This window comes from Perognathus longimembris, chromosome 2 (genome assembly GCF_023159225.1).
Source record: "Perognathus longimembris pacificus isolate PPM17 chromosome 2, ASM2315922v1, whole genome shotgun sequence".
Classification (NCBI taxonomy): domain Eukaryota; kingdom Metazoa; phylum Chordata; class Mammalia; order Rodentia; family Heteromyidae; genus Perognathus; species Perognathus longimembris.
The window spans coordinates 112,730,042-112,746,083 of record NC_063162.1 but is presented as its reverse complement, the minus strand read 5'-3'; the positions used below and the strand labels follow the sequence as shown (position 1 = coordinate 112,746,083).

Below are 16,042 nucleotides of genomic sequence, written 5' to 3'. Positions count from 1 at the left end.
AAACAGTACATTCATTTTTGGACTGTTACCCCCTACCCTCACTTCCTGTTTAGCCTCTCAACTTTAAGTGCAACTTCTAACTTTAAGGCAAAGGGGACTGAATGAAGCCCAGGAGCTGAGAAGAGTCTGGAGAGAAGTTTGCACTTCTTCAGTGCCAGGCAACATGTCCATCAAATTCCTTGCAAAGTAGATGTTGCTATTCCTATTGTACTAAGGAAGTAGCGCTGCTAAGGATGACTTGTTCTGCCCCACAGCTAGTTCTCTGACACTATTTTACCAACTCTCTTTTTGTGAGTTGAATAGTGGAGTAAGTAGTAACTTAATTATGCAGACTGGGTTACATAGCACTGCAGACATTCACAAACTTATTGCCATTTCACAGGAAGTAGGGAAGAACTGGTCAGTTCTAAGTGAGTGAAAGATCTGGAACCTGCTGAACAATACAAATATAGTGGGGGAGACCTTGAGTAGCACCCCCCCTGTGGCCACTCCCTGAAGAATCTTCTGGTATCCTCTGTGCTGGGATGCACATACTGATCTTAATTACAGAAACTCTTAAACTTGGTCAGTCCTTACTACAATATTTAGAAATAGCTTTACAGATCATGCTGTGGAGCAAAAAACAAAGCAAGACAGTTTTTTATTGTTACATAAATGTCTAAGGAATTATTGAAAAAAAGGAAAGTATTTTTCTTTTGTAAGAAACATATTCTTCATTCCTTGGCATCTCTGGAATTACCTATTAGTATTAATTTGAACTCAGGGCCTCCTGCTCCCTCTAGGATAGAGAAATATTCCTGAGCCATGTCTCCAGCCCTGTTTGCTCTGGTTACTTTTAGGATAGGGTTTTGCTTCCCACCCTGGTCCTCCCTTCAGCCACATTCTGCTTACTTTATTTAGATTTCTTTTCATCACTGGGATCACAGGCACATACCACTGCGTCCAGTTTCACTCTGTGGAGATAGAGTCTTGGACATTTTTGCCCAGGCTGGCCCAATACTACAGTCCTCCCAATCTCAGCCCCCCATGTGGGACTGTTCTGGGAGGACAGGCATTTACCACTGTGTCTATCTCTGGATGGAGAATCTTTCAAACTTTTTTACACCAGTCAGTACTAGGGCTTGGTTTGTTTGTTTGTTGTCATTTTGTTTGCTTGCTTTTGTGTCGTTATTGGGACTTGAACTCAGGGCCTGGGTGCTGTTCTTTAGCTGTTTTGCTCAAGGCTGGCAATCTAGCACTTGAGCCACAGCTCTACTTGGGATTTCTTAAATGCTTAATTGGAGATAAGAGTTTCACAGATTTTTCTTCATCCTCAGATCTCAGCCTTCTGTGTAGGATTATAGGTGTTAGCTACAGACTCCCAGCTTAAGATTTTAAGCCTGTGTTGTAGCTTGGTATTTTCTAAAGAAGCATTATCAAATAATTTATTTTGGTATTCCTATTAAGAAGTATCAAAACTGGTGAAATTAATTTTAATAATTTTAATTCAATTGTATCATCTCAACATAAAACCAATATAAAAAATGAGAGGTTTTTTTTTTGTTTAATACTGCGCTTGAAATCCAGTGTGTATACTTACAACCGACTTCAGTTAGGATCAGCCACATTTCAAGTGCATAGTAACCATATACTGGTACCATTTGGACAGCGTTGTTCTAAAGCCAGTGAGTCACTAATTGTGGTGGTTCTGTAGTCCTAGCAATGAACTATTATTTTTCTTCTTTTATATAGGGTCTCACTATGTTGATCTGGCTGGCTTAAAAACTCATCATAGCCCAGGTGGCCTCAAACTTGATGACCCTCATGCCTCAGCTGCTCAAGTGCTTGGATTCATTTTCTTGTGACATTATTGGGGCTTGAATTGGGGGCCTTGAGCTCTTGCTTTACTGTTTCCACTCAAGGCTAGCACTCTACTACAACTTGAGCTATAGCTCTGCTTCTAGCTTTTTTGCTGCTTAATTGGAGATGAGAGTTTCATAGAACTTATCTCCCAGAGCTGGCATTGAACCTGAGATCCTTAGATCTTAGCCTCTTGAGTAGCTGGGATTCCAGGTGTGAGCCACCAGTATCACATTCCCAGAAAGGATTTTGCCTTTATAACCATAGATTGGCACCTCTCCACAACTTGCTCCTTCCCAGAGACCCCCCCACCCCACCTCAATTTTTTCCTGCATCCCTTCCCCTAATGAGTAAGAAAATTAACCCAGGAAAGATAAGATCTTTCCATGACCCATAGTCCTAATCAGTTTGCATGTGGAATGGTATAGGATTAATGTCTATTTGAGTTTCTGCTTCTTTTTAAGAACAAAGCTGTGGTTCTGAATACTGTCCCAAGGATGTCCTCCCAGGAGGGTGCATGCTTCTAGCTTCTCAACAGGGCTCATATATGGTCATCTGAACATGGCTCTTGTGTTCAGTGGGGAGCTATTGGTTTGCTTCATTTTATCTGCCTCACAACTTTTAGAAGTAATTCAGGACAAATGGATGCCATGACTTTCCTCACTCCAAGGCTAGGGTGGGGACTAGCATTCCTAGAGGTGGGGGGGGGCTCATGCATTGGCTTGTTTGGAAGGCTCGGAGGGGTCTGCGAACATGGGTGGTTGGGATCCACTGATCTTACCCTTGTTCTGTACAAGCTCCATGCAAGCATCTTGCTGCTTGTCTTATTTGCCTCCTTGCCCTTGGCAAATGTTTCCAGATACCCGAATCTTGATTAATTTAGTCTGACTTGTCACTTTGGCAAGTTCCTTACATCCCAGTTGCTACCCATGCTTCCCTCTGGCAGGTTAAGGTGCACCCTGCCTCTTGCTCTGTGTACTGAGGGACTTGTGTAGATCTGGCTTCTGACTAAGAGTGTCTGCTCTTGGAGTATAGGATTCAGCTTTTCTTCACTCATAGGCTCTTTAGCACCAGGCACAATATCTTGCCCTGCCGGTGATTTTTATGTGTATGCAATTTTACTTAAAAGGAGGATTTAGCATCATCATAAAGTAACCTGCACTCTTGCAAACATTTTGAAGCAAGGGAAGGCAAAGGCTGGTTATTCAGAAATCCAAGATATGCTGCTTACCAAAATAAGAAGTGGTATTTCAAATTCCAATACAGATAAAGCTATCACCATCTCTCTTTTTCTCTACTGATCTGTCTACCTACCTACCTGCCTACCTACCTACCTACCTACCTATCAAAGAGGCCAATATTGAATGGGTGAGTAATACAGCATTGTATGAAAATAACCCCACATAAACCAAAACCTTAGAAGCTTGTAGTCTACCGACTATTCCTCTAAAGATTTGATTTTTCACTGTCCTATGTTAACTGGCTGCTTCTACTGAATTGAACTATTTTTTAATGGTTAGGTCATACATACATATGGAGACCATGTCATCTGATGTGTTGGATGACAGATCTGAGTGTCCCTAGGGGAGTGATGGAATACATTTAAAATTCTTGGCTGCTCTAGAAATTGGGTCTATAGCAATGAGTCAGCTCAGCTCCCACTAAGCTCTGAGGAGCCTAATCTCTCAGTCATGGGAGAAATAATACGAGTAGCATATTAACTCCCATTTACTACAATGTCAACAATGAATGTGTTGTTGTAAGAGCTTTGTGTTTTATCCTAATCCTTACAGCAGGCCTGGATTTTAAAACATTATACACAAATGGAAAACTAAGGCTTAAATATTGATTTCAACTCAAGGCCACAGGCAGGTATATGGCAGAAAGTAAGTTCTGTCAGGCCTCTACCTCTGCCTTCATGCTCTGCCTCCCGTCCTGAAGCTTGATGCACATTTTAGGGTGCTTCTGGAGGGTACCAACTCTAAGGATCATTTTCCTCCCAGAATGTGGACTAGGTTTTAATCTCGTGGTCTGATTCCCCTAAATGGCATTCCAGTGACTATAATGCATTTCAAGTACATATTATTTATGAGGATATTTGGGAAGATATTTCAAAATGTCTGAAATAAGAAGAAAATTAACATGTCTATAAACTTGCACGAGCTCTTTCTTGTTTGAGAATTCAAAGGGAGTTGTAAAGGGTGAATGTGCTTGCATTCTCAGAAACCTTTCTCATACATCCTCTGCTCTTGGCACAGTTCAGAGTTTAGAAGAAGTTTCAGAACAGTTGTCCCTATGCCCTAGAATTAACCAGTAAGGCAAGATGTCACCGTACTCTTCCTGTATGCATTGGATGTCCCTGATGAGAACATAAGGGGAAACTGCTGTTTGGTCAGTTACATGGTTCTCAAAAAAACCCAAATGAAATCCATGGACAGGACTTGTTTTTTCTCCCTCAGGTGGGCCAAACCTTTTGAAATGAAGTTTCTCTGTTATTTGGAGGGAAATCGAAATCATTTCTGAGAACTAGCTTTTTATTTATAGTATCAGAATCCTTAAGTTTGATAAATGCAAAATGTTGGAGTAAAAATTGTAGGATGTGGCTTGAGCATCTGACTTCCACACTGTTAAGTGAACAATTGTAGGAAGTTGTGCCCTTTAGGCTTATGGAAGAAGGAATAGTTACAGCTGGGTGTCAAGTTGGAGGACTTGAGTCTTGGAACTAGAAGCAGGGATAAGATTTGTTTTTGCCATTCCTGGGACTTGAACTCAGGACCTGGGCACTGTCCCTGAGCTTCTTTTGCTCAAGGCTAGCTCTTTTACTTGAGCCACAACGCCACTTCTGGCCTTTTCTGTCTTATGTGGTCCACAGGGCTTTTGTGCACAGGGCTTCATGCATGCTAAGCAAGCACTTAACACTAAGCCACCTTTCCAGCCCTCGGGGTAAGATTTTTTTTTCCCCTGGGAGGTCACAGCCTCTAAAACAGGAGTGTCCCTCCTGGGGTAAGATTTTTGATAGGGGGAAGTGACAGGTTAATTTTCCAAGCAAGGGATTCTGTTTGAGTCAAAGGGGTGACAGCAGGAAATAGTGAGGAAATGTGAGTGTTCCTTTGTGTTTGTTTTTGTCTTGGTGTTGGTACTAGGGTTTGAACTCAGGACCTTTTTGCTGTTGCTTTGCTTTTTCCTTTCAAGATTGGTACTTGACCACTCGAGCTGCACTTCTGCTTCTGGCTTTTTGCTGGTTAATTGGGCTGGCTTTGAACCACCATCTTTAGCTATCAACCTCCTGAGTAGGCATGAACAATCAGCACCTAATGATGCCTACATTTTCTTTATTGTATTTATATAGACTCAGGCAATCAATTCTTTTTATAGCCAGAAGTTTGCCTTGTCTTATAATCAGTGTGCTTTTATTAGTACTTCCGTATTGTACTTTTCACTTGTCAGCCATGAATTTTTTTACTAGTTATCTCCCATTTATCCACAGATGTCTCAAATCATGTATTGTATAGATTTTAATATTTGAATGCCTTTTCCTTCTTACTAAGTACTTACCATGCATTGTGGCTGTATGTTTGCTTTATATGGTACAATAGAAAAGTAGTCTAAATTTCTTCTCTACAATTGCACACATAGAAGATTCATTCTTAGCAATATTCACATACTTTTTTTTTCTCCCTCAATGACCTTCACCTTTTCACTGAAAGGAAGCACTTGTGGCTTCTCTGTATTTATCTTATTGCCAGCTTCACTATTTTGTGTTTGGGGCCATTATTAAGTAATGTAAGGGTCACTTGAACACAAGTACTGCATGTCCCAGGCAAGGTGGAGCTGGGCAGTAGGGGAGATTTCATGCTACTCGGACTAGCGTGCAATTTAAAACTTATTATTTGCGGAATTTCCATTTAGTTTTAATTTTTGGGCTATACACCACAGGTAATTGAACCCATGGAGAGCTAAACAAGATTGGGAGGATTATTGTACTAAATTTGAGTTTAAATTACCGGCTGCTTTCTTTTTTTGTTGTTTTATTTGTCCATCCTGGGGTTTGGACTCAGGGCTTGAGCACTGTCCCTGGCTTCTTTTTGCTGAAGGCTAGCACTCTACCATTTGAACCATAGTACCACTTCTGGCTTTTTCTGCTTATGTGGGTGCTGAGGAATTGAACCCAGGGTTTCATGCATGCTAGGCAAGCACTCTACTGCTAAGCCACATTCCCAGCCCACTGGCTACTTTCTTAAGACAAATTTGTTTTACAAGTTCTTTTTTCTTTGGGTCAGGTGTCTATATCGGAGCTCAGTGGCTTGGCTTTTTTTTTGTTTTTCTCAAATTTTTATTATCAAACTGATGTACAGAGAGGTTACAGTTTCATACGTTGGGCATTGGATACATTTCTTGTACTGTTTGTTACCTTGTCCCTCATGCCCCCCTCCCTCCCCCCCTTTCCCTCCCCCCCCCCCAGGTGTTCAGTTCACTTACACCAAACAGTTTTGCAAGTATTGCTTTTGTAGTTATTTCTCTTTTTTTACCCTGTGTCTCTCAAATTTGGTATTCCCTTTGAATTTCCTATTTCCAATACCAGTAAACATGGTTTCCAATATACTCAGATAAGATTACAGAGATAGTGTAGGTACAACCATAGGAAGGTGATACAAGAACATCATCAATAATAGAAACTACACATACACATGGGACGTTGAAAGTAGTTACAACTGTGATATATCTATTGTTTCCATAACATGGAGTTCATTTCACTTAGCATCATCTTATGTGTTCATAAGGGTATAGCTATTGGGCCTTGTGATGCTCTGCTATGGCTTGCCTAAACCTGTACTAATTATTCCCAATAAGGGAGGCCATAGAGTCCATGTTTCTTTGGGTCTGGCTCACTTCACTTAGTATAACTTTTTCCAAGTCCTTCCATTTCCGTACAAATGGAACAATGTCATTCTTTCTGATAGAGGCATAAAATTCCATTGTGTATATGTACCACATTTTCCTGATCCATTCATCTATGGAGGGGCATCTGGGTTGGTTCCAGCTTCTCGCTATGACAAATTGTGCTGCGATGAACATTGTTGTGCTGGTGGCATTACTGTGATTTTGTTCGTGGGCTTTTGGATAGATACCCAACAGTGGGGCTGCTGGGTCATAGGGGAGTTCTATATTGAGCCTTCTGAGGAATCTCCATACTGCTTGACAGAGTGGCTGAACCAGTTTACATTCCCACCAACAATGAAGTAAGGTTCCCTTTTGGCCACATCCCCTCCAACAATTGTTATTATTAGTTTTCTTGATATATGACATTCTTGCTGGGGTGAGATGGAATCTCAATGTTGTTTTGATTTGCATTTCCTTTATGGCCAGTGATGTAGAGCATTTTTTCATATGTCTATTGGCCATTCTCATTTCCTCATCAGAGAAGTTTCTTTGTAAGTCTTTAGCCCACTTGATGAGGGGGCTATTGGTTCTTTGTGGTTTTGTTTTGGAAGAAGGTAATTTTTTTAGTTCTGCATATATTTTAGAGATGAGGCCTTTGTCTGTTGAATGTCCGGTAAAGATCTTCTCCCAGTCTGTGGGCTTTCTGTTTATCTTGAGAGCTATGTCCTTTGCCGTGCAGAAGCTCTGCAGTTTGATGCAGTCCCATTTGTCCAACCTTTCTTTGATTTGTAGCCTTTCAGGGTTTGTTAGGGAAGTTCTGTCCTGTGGGCTTGGCTTTTTTGTTCGAGACTGATACTCTTGAGCCACACCTCCACTTGTGGCTTTTTTTTTTTGCTGGTTATCTGGAGATAAGATGTCTTCTGGGGCAGGTTTTGAACAGAGATTCTCAAATCTCAAGCCTCCTGGATTACAGGGGAGCTACTAGGACCTGGCCTATCTCATAAATTTCTAGAGGTTTGGGTATATTTAGTACAACCCCTTCATATTCATTTTAGGAACAGGCAAACAAAAATTGTTGCTATGGAAATGGAAGATTGAACATTCTATTTGTTTGCATTCTACACTCTATAGAAGCAAGGTGATTTCAGAGCATAGGATGCTCCTTCTGGATATTTGGGAAGATATTGCCAACTTCTTATGTCAGAGCCATCATCACTATCTAGTGCTTTGAAATGAGCTTGGGGTACTCTGTTATTTATCAAGGTTTTGGATAATGACTGACCAGGCAAGATTGGGGATGTTCGTCTTTTTCATTATCAGGGGACTGGATCTACTTACTCTGCCTCAAGGTTATGTTTAAGAATTATTAGGTTTTATAACTGGAAGGAACAAGATGTCATTTAGCCCTATCTTATTTGGTAGACCCAAATGGGTTAAAATGGGTTAAGGGATTCATCTGAGGCACTAGCCAGGAGCAAAATGAAATAAGCACTTTGGTGTCCTGAGTCTAATTTCAGGATGAAAATTAAGCTTAAAAATTTATTTTTTTTGGTACTCATCATAGAGCTTGAACTCTGGGCCTGGGAACTGTTCCTGCCCTCCTTTTGCTCCAGGCTAGCACTCTACTAGCTGAGCCACAGCTCCACTTCCAGATTTCTGGTGGTTTGTTGGAGATAAAGAGTGTCATGGACTTTCCTGCCTGGGATTTGAATCACAATCCTAAAATGCCTCCTGCATACCTAGGTGTAAGCCACTGGTACCTAGCAAATGTACTAGTATTATTAAGACTTTTGAAGCTACTCATTAAGTTTACATTTTGCAAGTACTATTGGATGGAACATTACCTAGCTGTGTAACCTTTGGTTTCATTTGAACCTGGTTACCCTATGGCAAATGGAGATAATGTATTTGTTACTTCACAGAGTAACTTTCTACTACCCCAAGTATGAGCCTTTTGTATGTCTTTTTCCCCTTCTTTTAGAGGAAGACAAAGATGTGTCTCTTTGGGGGTAAGGCAGATCTCTGCTGTGCTTTGATTGCATTCTTTCCTTCTTAGTCCTCAAGATATTCAGTTAACCATCAACCCCAGTTTTAGTAACTACAATGCTTTTGTTCAGGGATCTTTGTGGAGTAGTCCTTAGTGAACTATCTTTCCTTCTTTATTTGATATGCTGGACTTCTTTCAGATTTTTTTGGTGGGTGTTTTTACCCCCCTGGTAATCTCTCTTAGACTGACTTAGTGGCCCTGAATCCTGAGTGTATAAACTTCTGGGAAGTAGAGTTTTATTCATTGTTGTTTTTGCATCTGAAGTATAGTAATGTTAAGGTGACTTATGACTTATACTTTGAAATTTCTCTCAGAATTAGCTATACATAGCTGTACATGTACATACTCAGAGAGGTATATTTTTGTCTATTAATGTACATTAATTAAGACTAAATCTGCTGCTGAACATTTTGTCTTTGGGAGAAACATCCTAAATCTCTCAGCAGGTAAGAATCCAGGCTGATTCTGATCCTGTCCAGCTTGCTTGAATAAGCAACAGTACAAGGTTTAAAACTGGAAAGGGAGAAGTTTTGGTAGGTGTAAATAGGGAAAAAAATAAAGCTGTAAAGGAGCTAGTTTCTATGAAAAATGAAAAACACATTAATTGTAGAAGTACACTCAGTTTATTTCAGCAAAGTTTAAATGCAGCATTCACTTTTCTTCATGAACTCTCGTTCTCATTTGGAATGTATTAGTCATCAACTGTCCTGGGTGATCCTAGCTAGCTGTTGAATTATTATTGTAGTTGGAGACCAGGAGCTCAAGAAGATAATTTCTGGCCCAAGCAAGCGCCTTCACCTTAGGACCTGCATCTGCAAAATGGTTTACTTAAGACTCAGCTTTAGAGCAATCCTTAATTTAAAATGTTCTCACTCATTACTGGAGAATCTTGTTAAAAAATGCAGACTATGTGAAGTAGGTCTGGGGCAAGGCATTTCTAACAAGCTCTGGTCCACAGTCTAAACTTAGAATAGCTCAAGTTTAGGAGACTGCATTAGAAGAGGACTCTCAAAGGTGCGAGGGCTGTTTCTTTGTTCTGGATTCACAATTACATTAATATGAATAGCAGAATACCTAATGCCAAGGTCTTGGCTTGATGAAAATATTGTGAGAAACAGTTCAGCAATATCCTAGTTATCTCATCTTGGGAGCCCCAGAGGGAACCAAAACTTTAGAAGCAGAGAATGATACAGAAATATTTATGATGATGAGTTGGTAGGCAGGGAAATATTTGTTAAAGTTTAAAGTATATATTGATCAGAATGAGTAAAACCAGTTATCAAAGGTAGCCAACCATCTGGAAAAAAAAGTCAGCTATGTGGAAAGCTTTATTCTTAGTAGGCTAATAGGATCTTTTACTAATAGGCTTTTTGAGATGCCATCTGCCACTTGCCATCTTGTCTACAGCGGTAGTAGTAGCTTATATAGGTTGTTCCTCCAGGGAGTAATGTCAATATGATCTTCTGTGTTTGGAAAAGCAGGCCTACCATGGAATTCATGTTTCCATCACTTATTGGTGCTTGAGAACCCGGGTCAGCTCTCAGTTTCTAGTTTTGGCACCCATAAAACAGCCTTCATTTCATCCCAAAATTTTTCAAGAAGATAGGTGAAAGTTCTGAGGATGTTACTACTGTCTTTTCTTCTTGCTTTGATTGCTGAGTCACTAATTCTTTTGGCTACCTTTTATCTGAATCTCTTCCCTGGCATCTTTTGAAGGGAGAACTGTTCTGAGATACACAGACCTTTGTAAACTGCAAATCCATGGAGCTCGGAGGGATGAACGGATATTCTCACTGTAGACCAGAAGAGTGCAGTTGAACCTTTTACATAAGACAGAAGTAATGGAATGCTTGTTGATTTTTTATCTCTATGCACATTTTACCTTAAACACACTTGTTGTTTTGTGTAGGAATAAGTTAAAGTGACTGGTAAATTACTCCAGACTGGGTCACTCTATGGTTCTGCCAGAGCTATGCTGTTAAGATCTGATTAGTCCTCTGAGATTGAATTGCAGAGACAACTGTTCTTTATCATTAGATCTGGCACACCCAGTACCTATTTGGCCTTTGTGGCCTTTGTGGCTGAACTCTTGGTGCTTTTATCTTAAAAGCAGCTTGAAAATGAGTTTGCCTTGCTGCGGTGTAATCCATCCTGTGCCTCTCCTATCTCTCAGGTTTTATTAAAAACTTTTTAGGACTAGGAATGTGGCTTAGTGGTAGAATGCTTGCCTCGCATGCAGGAAGGAAGCCCAGTGTTCAATTCCTCTGCACCACATAAACAGGAAAAGCCGGAAGTGGTGCTGTGGCTCAAGAGGTAGAGTGCTAGCCTTGAGCAAAAAGAAGCCAGGGACAGTGCCCAGGCCCTGAGTTCCAAGCTCCAGGGCTGGCAAAACAACAACAACAAAACCCTTCTTTTTAAAGATTACTGATTCAAGGGATGGGAATGTAGCTCAGTGGTAGAGTGCTTGTGTAGAAAGCACAGGGCTCTGGATTTGATCTCCCCTGCCTCTCTACAACACATAGAAAAAATAACCAATTTCATTAGACCTAGCTTTGATTCTCAGAAATAAGGTTATTTAGTATTCTCAATATTTTCTAAATCCAGTTCTCTTTGGTTTTGTAGATAACTTATCAAATTATGACTACTTTCAACCATATGACTCTGGTTTCAGTTACTTCTAATCTGCTGTATGGCTTTTAGCAAATAATTTAACCACAGGAGGTCTAAATTTATCTTAATCTATGAAATGAAGGTAAAGTTAAAATTGGATTACATTTTCCAGACATTGTATTGTATTGGCTGGGAATGAAAATCACGAGGCAACTAAAAAAGGGAGGACCTTAGGTTCTTCATTAAGTCAATTAATTCTTCTGCTTATAAGTTGAAGTCTACTATTAAGTTGGAAAGTCATTTGACTAACTGGTCTTTGTGATCGTTTCCTGTTTTGACACTTTGTGGTCTCTACTTTTAGATAAGGACACATCAGGTTTGTCTTCAACACCTGTCTGTCTCCTGGTAATTTTCACCAAGGCTCTAACTTGGCAGTCCCAGTACTGTATCCTCACACACATTACTCCATATACAGGAGGAGCATGTGTAACCCTTCCTTCCTATTCATTCCTCTACAATCTTCCAGAAACCTTCCCTAGTTAGTTCCATATTTCTGAAACTCTCTTTTCTGCTCTTATGACTCATTACACACTGCCTGGTTTGGCAGGTGGATGTATGAAAATCAAGACATAATGGTTAGATTTTGGTTTCTTCATTCTAAACCAACTTAATTCATACAGAAACAACTTTGAATTCATACAGAAAGCACCAGGAATGCAAATTTCATGGCTCACAAACTTTCTTTTTCAGGACCGAATCATCAATTTAGTTGTTGGCAGCTTAACATCCTTACTGATTCTAGTAAGTATCTTTATTTTATGCTGTACTCACTCAGGCTCTTAAAAGTTTTAAAAATTTTAACATTGCAGTTCAAGTAATTCTGACAAGGGAAAAAAAAAACACCCAGAAAGGGCTAAGCATGAGCCAGTGATGTTTCAATCATCAACTTAATGCTTTTAATTTTCTTATCACAAAATTACAATTGGCAAATTAAGCAGCTCACCAGGTGAATATGTGATACAGTGCCAATGAATTTGCTTGCCTTGTAAATTTATAAAAATATCACTCTCTACTATTAGCTTCTTCCATAACTCTCATTATTTTGGTTAATACTGTTTATTGTAAAGTTTAAAAAAGATTTGGTCAGTATATAGTAATTTCTTATTCTGTGTAATACAATTGGGTGTTACCACAGTAAAAAGCTTCAGTTTACAGTCTGATGACATTTGTCTGGCACTTTCATTAAATTAGTTAAGAGGATGAATTTTTTTCACAACTTCTTAAGGAATGGATAAAAAGCCATCCTTCACTATTTTTCATAAAATAAAACCAGCCTTAATTTTTGTTAGAAGTATTCAGTGTAACAAGATGGTTAGACCATTTCAGTAATTAATCCCAGGAATAGGGTTGAAATGATTTCTTATCAAAGACGTTGAGATTAGCTTTTTTTTTGTTTAAAAAAAAAACAAAACAGTTTTCTCTCCCTTTGTAAGTGGCCAGAAAGTTAGCAATGGAGAAAAATTACAGAAAAAGCTTGAACATATTTACAAGTTTTTTTTTGCCAGTCATAAGGCTTGAACTCGGGGCCTGGGCACTGACCATGAGCTTCATTTTGCTCAAGGCTAGCACTCTACCACTTGAGCCACAGTGCCACTTCTGGCCTTTTCTGTGTATGTGGTGCTGAGGAATCAAACCCAGGGCTTCATGCATGCTAGGCAAGCATTCTACCACTAAGCCATTAATCCCAGCCTTTGCAAAGTTTTTCTAATATAAAATATTGAAATTTCAGAAAGCAAACCTGGTGGTGGTGGACATGATTTTATAATATTCACAGACCCAGTCTAATCAAGTCTTGGAATTATTTGTAAAGCCTTACTTAATTTCTCTTCCTATAGGTAACACTCATCAGTGCTTTTGTATTCCCTCAACTACCCCCAAAACCGCTGAATATATTTTTTGCTGTCTGCATCTCTTTGAGTTGTATTACTGTCTGCATACTTGTGAGTACTATTTAAATTTAAGTAGAGTGTTCTTGAGAGCCTGATACTGCAGTGCTACTGGACAAAGAGTCTTATCCCTGGGGCTAAAAGAAGTTTCTCAAATTACCCTTTCCTTCATGTCAGAATTTGCAAATCCTTTACTTATAACTTAATTTAACTTAATCATTAAGTCACCTTTTTCTATTAGATCCCTAAGTTGTAAACCTAAAGGGAAACTCTGTTCCCTTGATTTCTAAAAAGGAAAACAAACAAAAATATCCCTAGCTGGCCAAAGGTTTGTGGTTCACTCAAGGACTTGTACACAGGGGCAAAAAGGATTTGAGAAATGTGGTTTAGGAAGTAATAACACTCTGGGTTCACTCCTCATAATAAGAAAATTAGTCTCTGTAGATAAATCTATGTGATGACTCCACATTTGGAGGCAATTAATGCCACATTTTCAGGGGAAGTTAAAGCTGCAGTTGTGCCCTACTCTAGAGGACTTTGATTTTACTACAGATTGGGGGTCCTCACTATTCATTCAACTGCTTGCATATTGTTTCATGACCTTGAAAAGCAGCATCCAAACAGTAACCATTAAACAATTGTTTTGACTCACTTAAGGCTTAAATTGTAATGGTTATTTACTTATCTGACAAATAATTCACTTATCTGTCCGAGTTGCTGACAAAATAGGAAGAGTAGGTCCTTGGAATATGGGAAACCTAGAGTAGTGTCAGAGTTTTTAAGAATAAGGATGGGACTCCTCTTTGAGGCCCTTAAAGGAATAGAGTCCCACTACTTTCCTTTCCTTTCAAGGCTTTCCTTCTGCTTTCAAATAAACTTATTGTTTACCTTAAGAAAAAGAATACAGATTAAATTGTGTGCATTGGTCCTCAAAAATATAGAGAGAAATAAAGACTTATGAAATTGGTGGGAAAAAGTTTGTGGTATTTTTATATTCAACAGTTGGCCCAGTGGCTGTTACTTAAAATTTTTATTTAATTCTTCTTTTAGATCTACTGGTATCGACAAGGAGACTTAGAACCGAAATTTAGAAATCTAATTTACTATATTGTATTTTCTATCATCATGTTATGTATATGTGCGAACCTGTACTTCCATGATGTGGGAAGGTGAAGCTGCCAAGGAGAAATCCTTACCAGGACTCTTCAAAATGTACATTAGGACAGTGAATCACTTTTGGAAAAAATACGCTGAAGAATCTTCTACAGAAGTCTGATACATGATTTTCATGTCAATTATAAATCTAAATTCCCTCTTGCAAGGGAGATATATCATAGATCTCTTTGCTTTTTTTTAAGGAGCTGATTTTGCACTTGAACATTCCAACATTCAAATGGCACAAGTAATTTTCACTTTTGAAATTAAACATTTTTTTACAATTTAATTGCATGGCTCAGAATCTTGCATTTTAAGACAAATACTCTTTTATTTCTGTTAAACTGAATATACAATTATTGTTCCCTAGGCAACCAATTTTTGCTCATAACTACAATTTCACGTTAACAAAACAGACGGTGAAAAGACAACTTTGATTGTGAAGATCTAATTACAATAATAAATAAAATAATTTATACATGTTTTTGTGACTTTTGTTTAGGGATCAAACTCATTAAAGCCCTAAAAATTAATTTTGGCTTAACCCTTAGGAATGACTCTTGATTTGTTTCCTTTGTTACAGAAGCAAATTTTATTTTTCAAAATTGCTCAAGAGGGAGAATTATAATGTACTCCCACCAGGTAATGCACTAAGTGAATGACAACTCTTAATACCCCTTCAACTATTTTCCTGGGAAATTTATATAGCAAACATTTAGTAGGTGATTATGTATTAAATACAGGCAACATTATTTCTTTCTCTGTTTAACTGTAAACTGACTGCTTTCTGATGAGGGGGTGAAAACTGCTTAGCTACTGGTGGGTTTTGTTACTATTTTTATCCATATTCCCTTTAAAAGTAATGGAGAGATATATAACATAACATATGTGTATATGTTATGTCATATATATATTCTGTAGTGAATTTTCTTGACTCTTTAATGCCTTCTTTACCCTGCCTAAATAACTCCCACTGCCAGCAATGGGTTAACTAAAAGTAACTGCCATATAACCATGTAGGTATCTTGGTATTTGTATGCTTCTCAAATTAATACTATGCCCTCTTTTGAAGGTCAGTGATAATAGTGCCATGTGTGATCTGTCGAAGTGAATATTACAGCTTTTAAACTAGAGGAGTTAAGTTTGGTGGTTTTTAAAACTTTCCACTAACTGGAGTGAATCAAATTCCCTCCTGACAACACTAAACACAAGGACAGCAGTTAATACTCCCCTCAAATACCCAATCATAAAACTGGACCTCAAATGACAAACTTAGGAGGTAAAAAGTCACAGCAGCAACCATGTGCGTGCATGGCTTAAACACTGTAGCTACATAAAAACCAAAAATACAGATAAATTAAGCCTCTTGAGACTTGCTCCTATGTCTTTGAAGATACTGTAACTTCAGAGTGGCTTCTTTGCACAAACAACTACCTGTTTCTTCTAAGAATTACCTAATGACAGTTTACCAACTCCTCAACATCTTTTGAGTCTTCAGAAACAGGACTGCCCAAACATGATCCAATGATATTTGATTCTTCCTGGTGATGTTGGAATATAGGAT

General features: G+C 38.8%; 2 protein-coding genes and 1 long non-coding RNA gene across 9 annotated transcripts in view; 1 reads left to right on the top strand and 2 right to left on the bottom strand.

Annotated features, from left to right (window-relative positions):
- The window catches only part of LOC125346965, a 19,561-nt gene extending 14,392 nt beyond the window's left edge, over positions 1–5,169 (bottom strand). The window contains exon 1 of the long non-coding RNA XR_007210079.1: positions 4,725–5,169. This is a non-coding gene — a long non-coding RNA (uncharacterized LOC125346965). The remainder of the gene's footprint in view (positions 1–4,724) is intronic.
- The window catches only part of Tmem243 (transmembrane protein 243), an 18,373-nt gene extending 3,413 nt beyond the window's left edge, over positions 1–14,960 (top strand). For both annotated transcript variants that reach the window (XM_048339935.1, XM_048339934.1), the window contains exons 3-5: positions 12,128–12,178; positions 13,273–13,377; positions 14,374–14,960. In XM_048339935.1, the coding sequence (XP_048195892.1) occupies positions 12,128–12,178; positions 13,273–13,377; positions 14,374–14,496 (279 nt within the window). In that variant the 3' untranslated portion in view covers positions 14,497–14,960. The remainder of the gene's footprint in view (positions 1–12,127; positions 12,179–13,272; positions 13,378–14,373) is intronic.
- Positions 11,050–16,042, bottom strand: part of Dmtf1 (cyclin D binding myb like transcription factor 1) — a 43,348-nt gene continuing 38,355 nt past the window's right edge. For 5 of the 6 annotated variants that reach the window (XM_048339931.1, XM_048339929.1, XM_048339933.1 and 2 more), the window contains one exon: positions 14,750–16,042. In XM_048339931.1, the coding sequence (XP_048195888.1) occupies positions 15,933–16,042 (110 nt within the window). In that variant the 3' untranslated portion in view covers positions 14,750–15,932. Of the gene's footprint in view, positions 11,094–14,749 lie in introns of those variants that run through there. The other variant, XR_007210078.1, reaches the window with a different exon arrangement.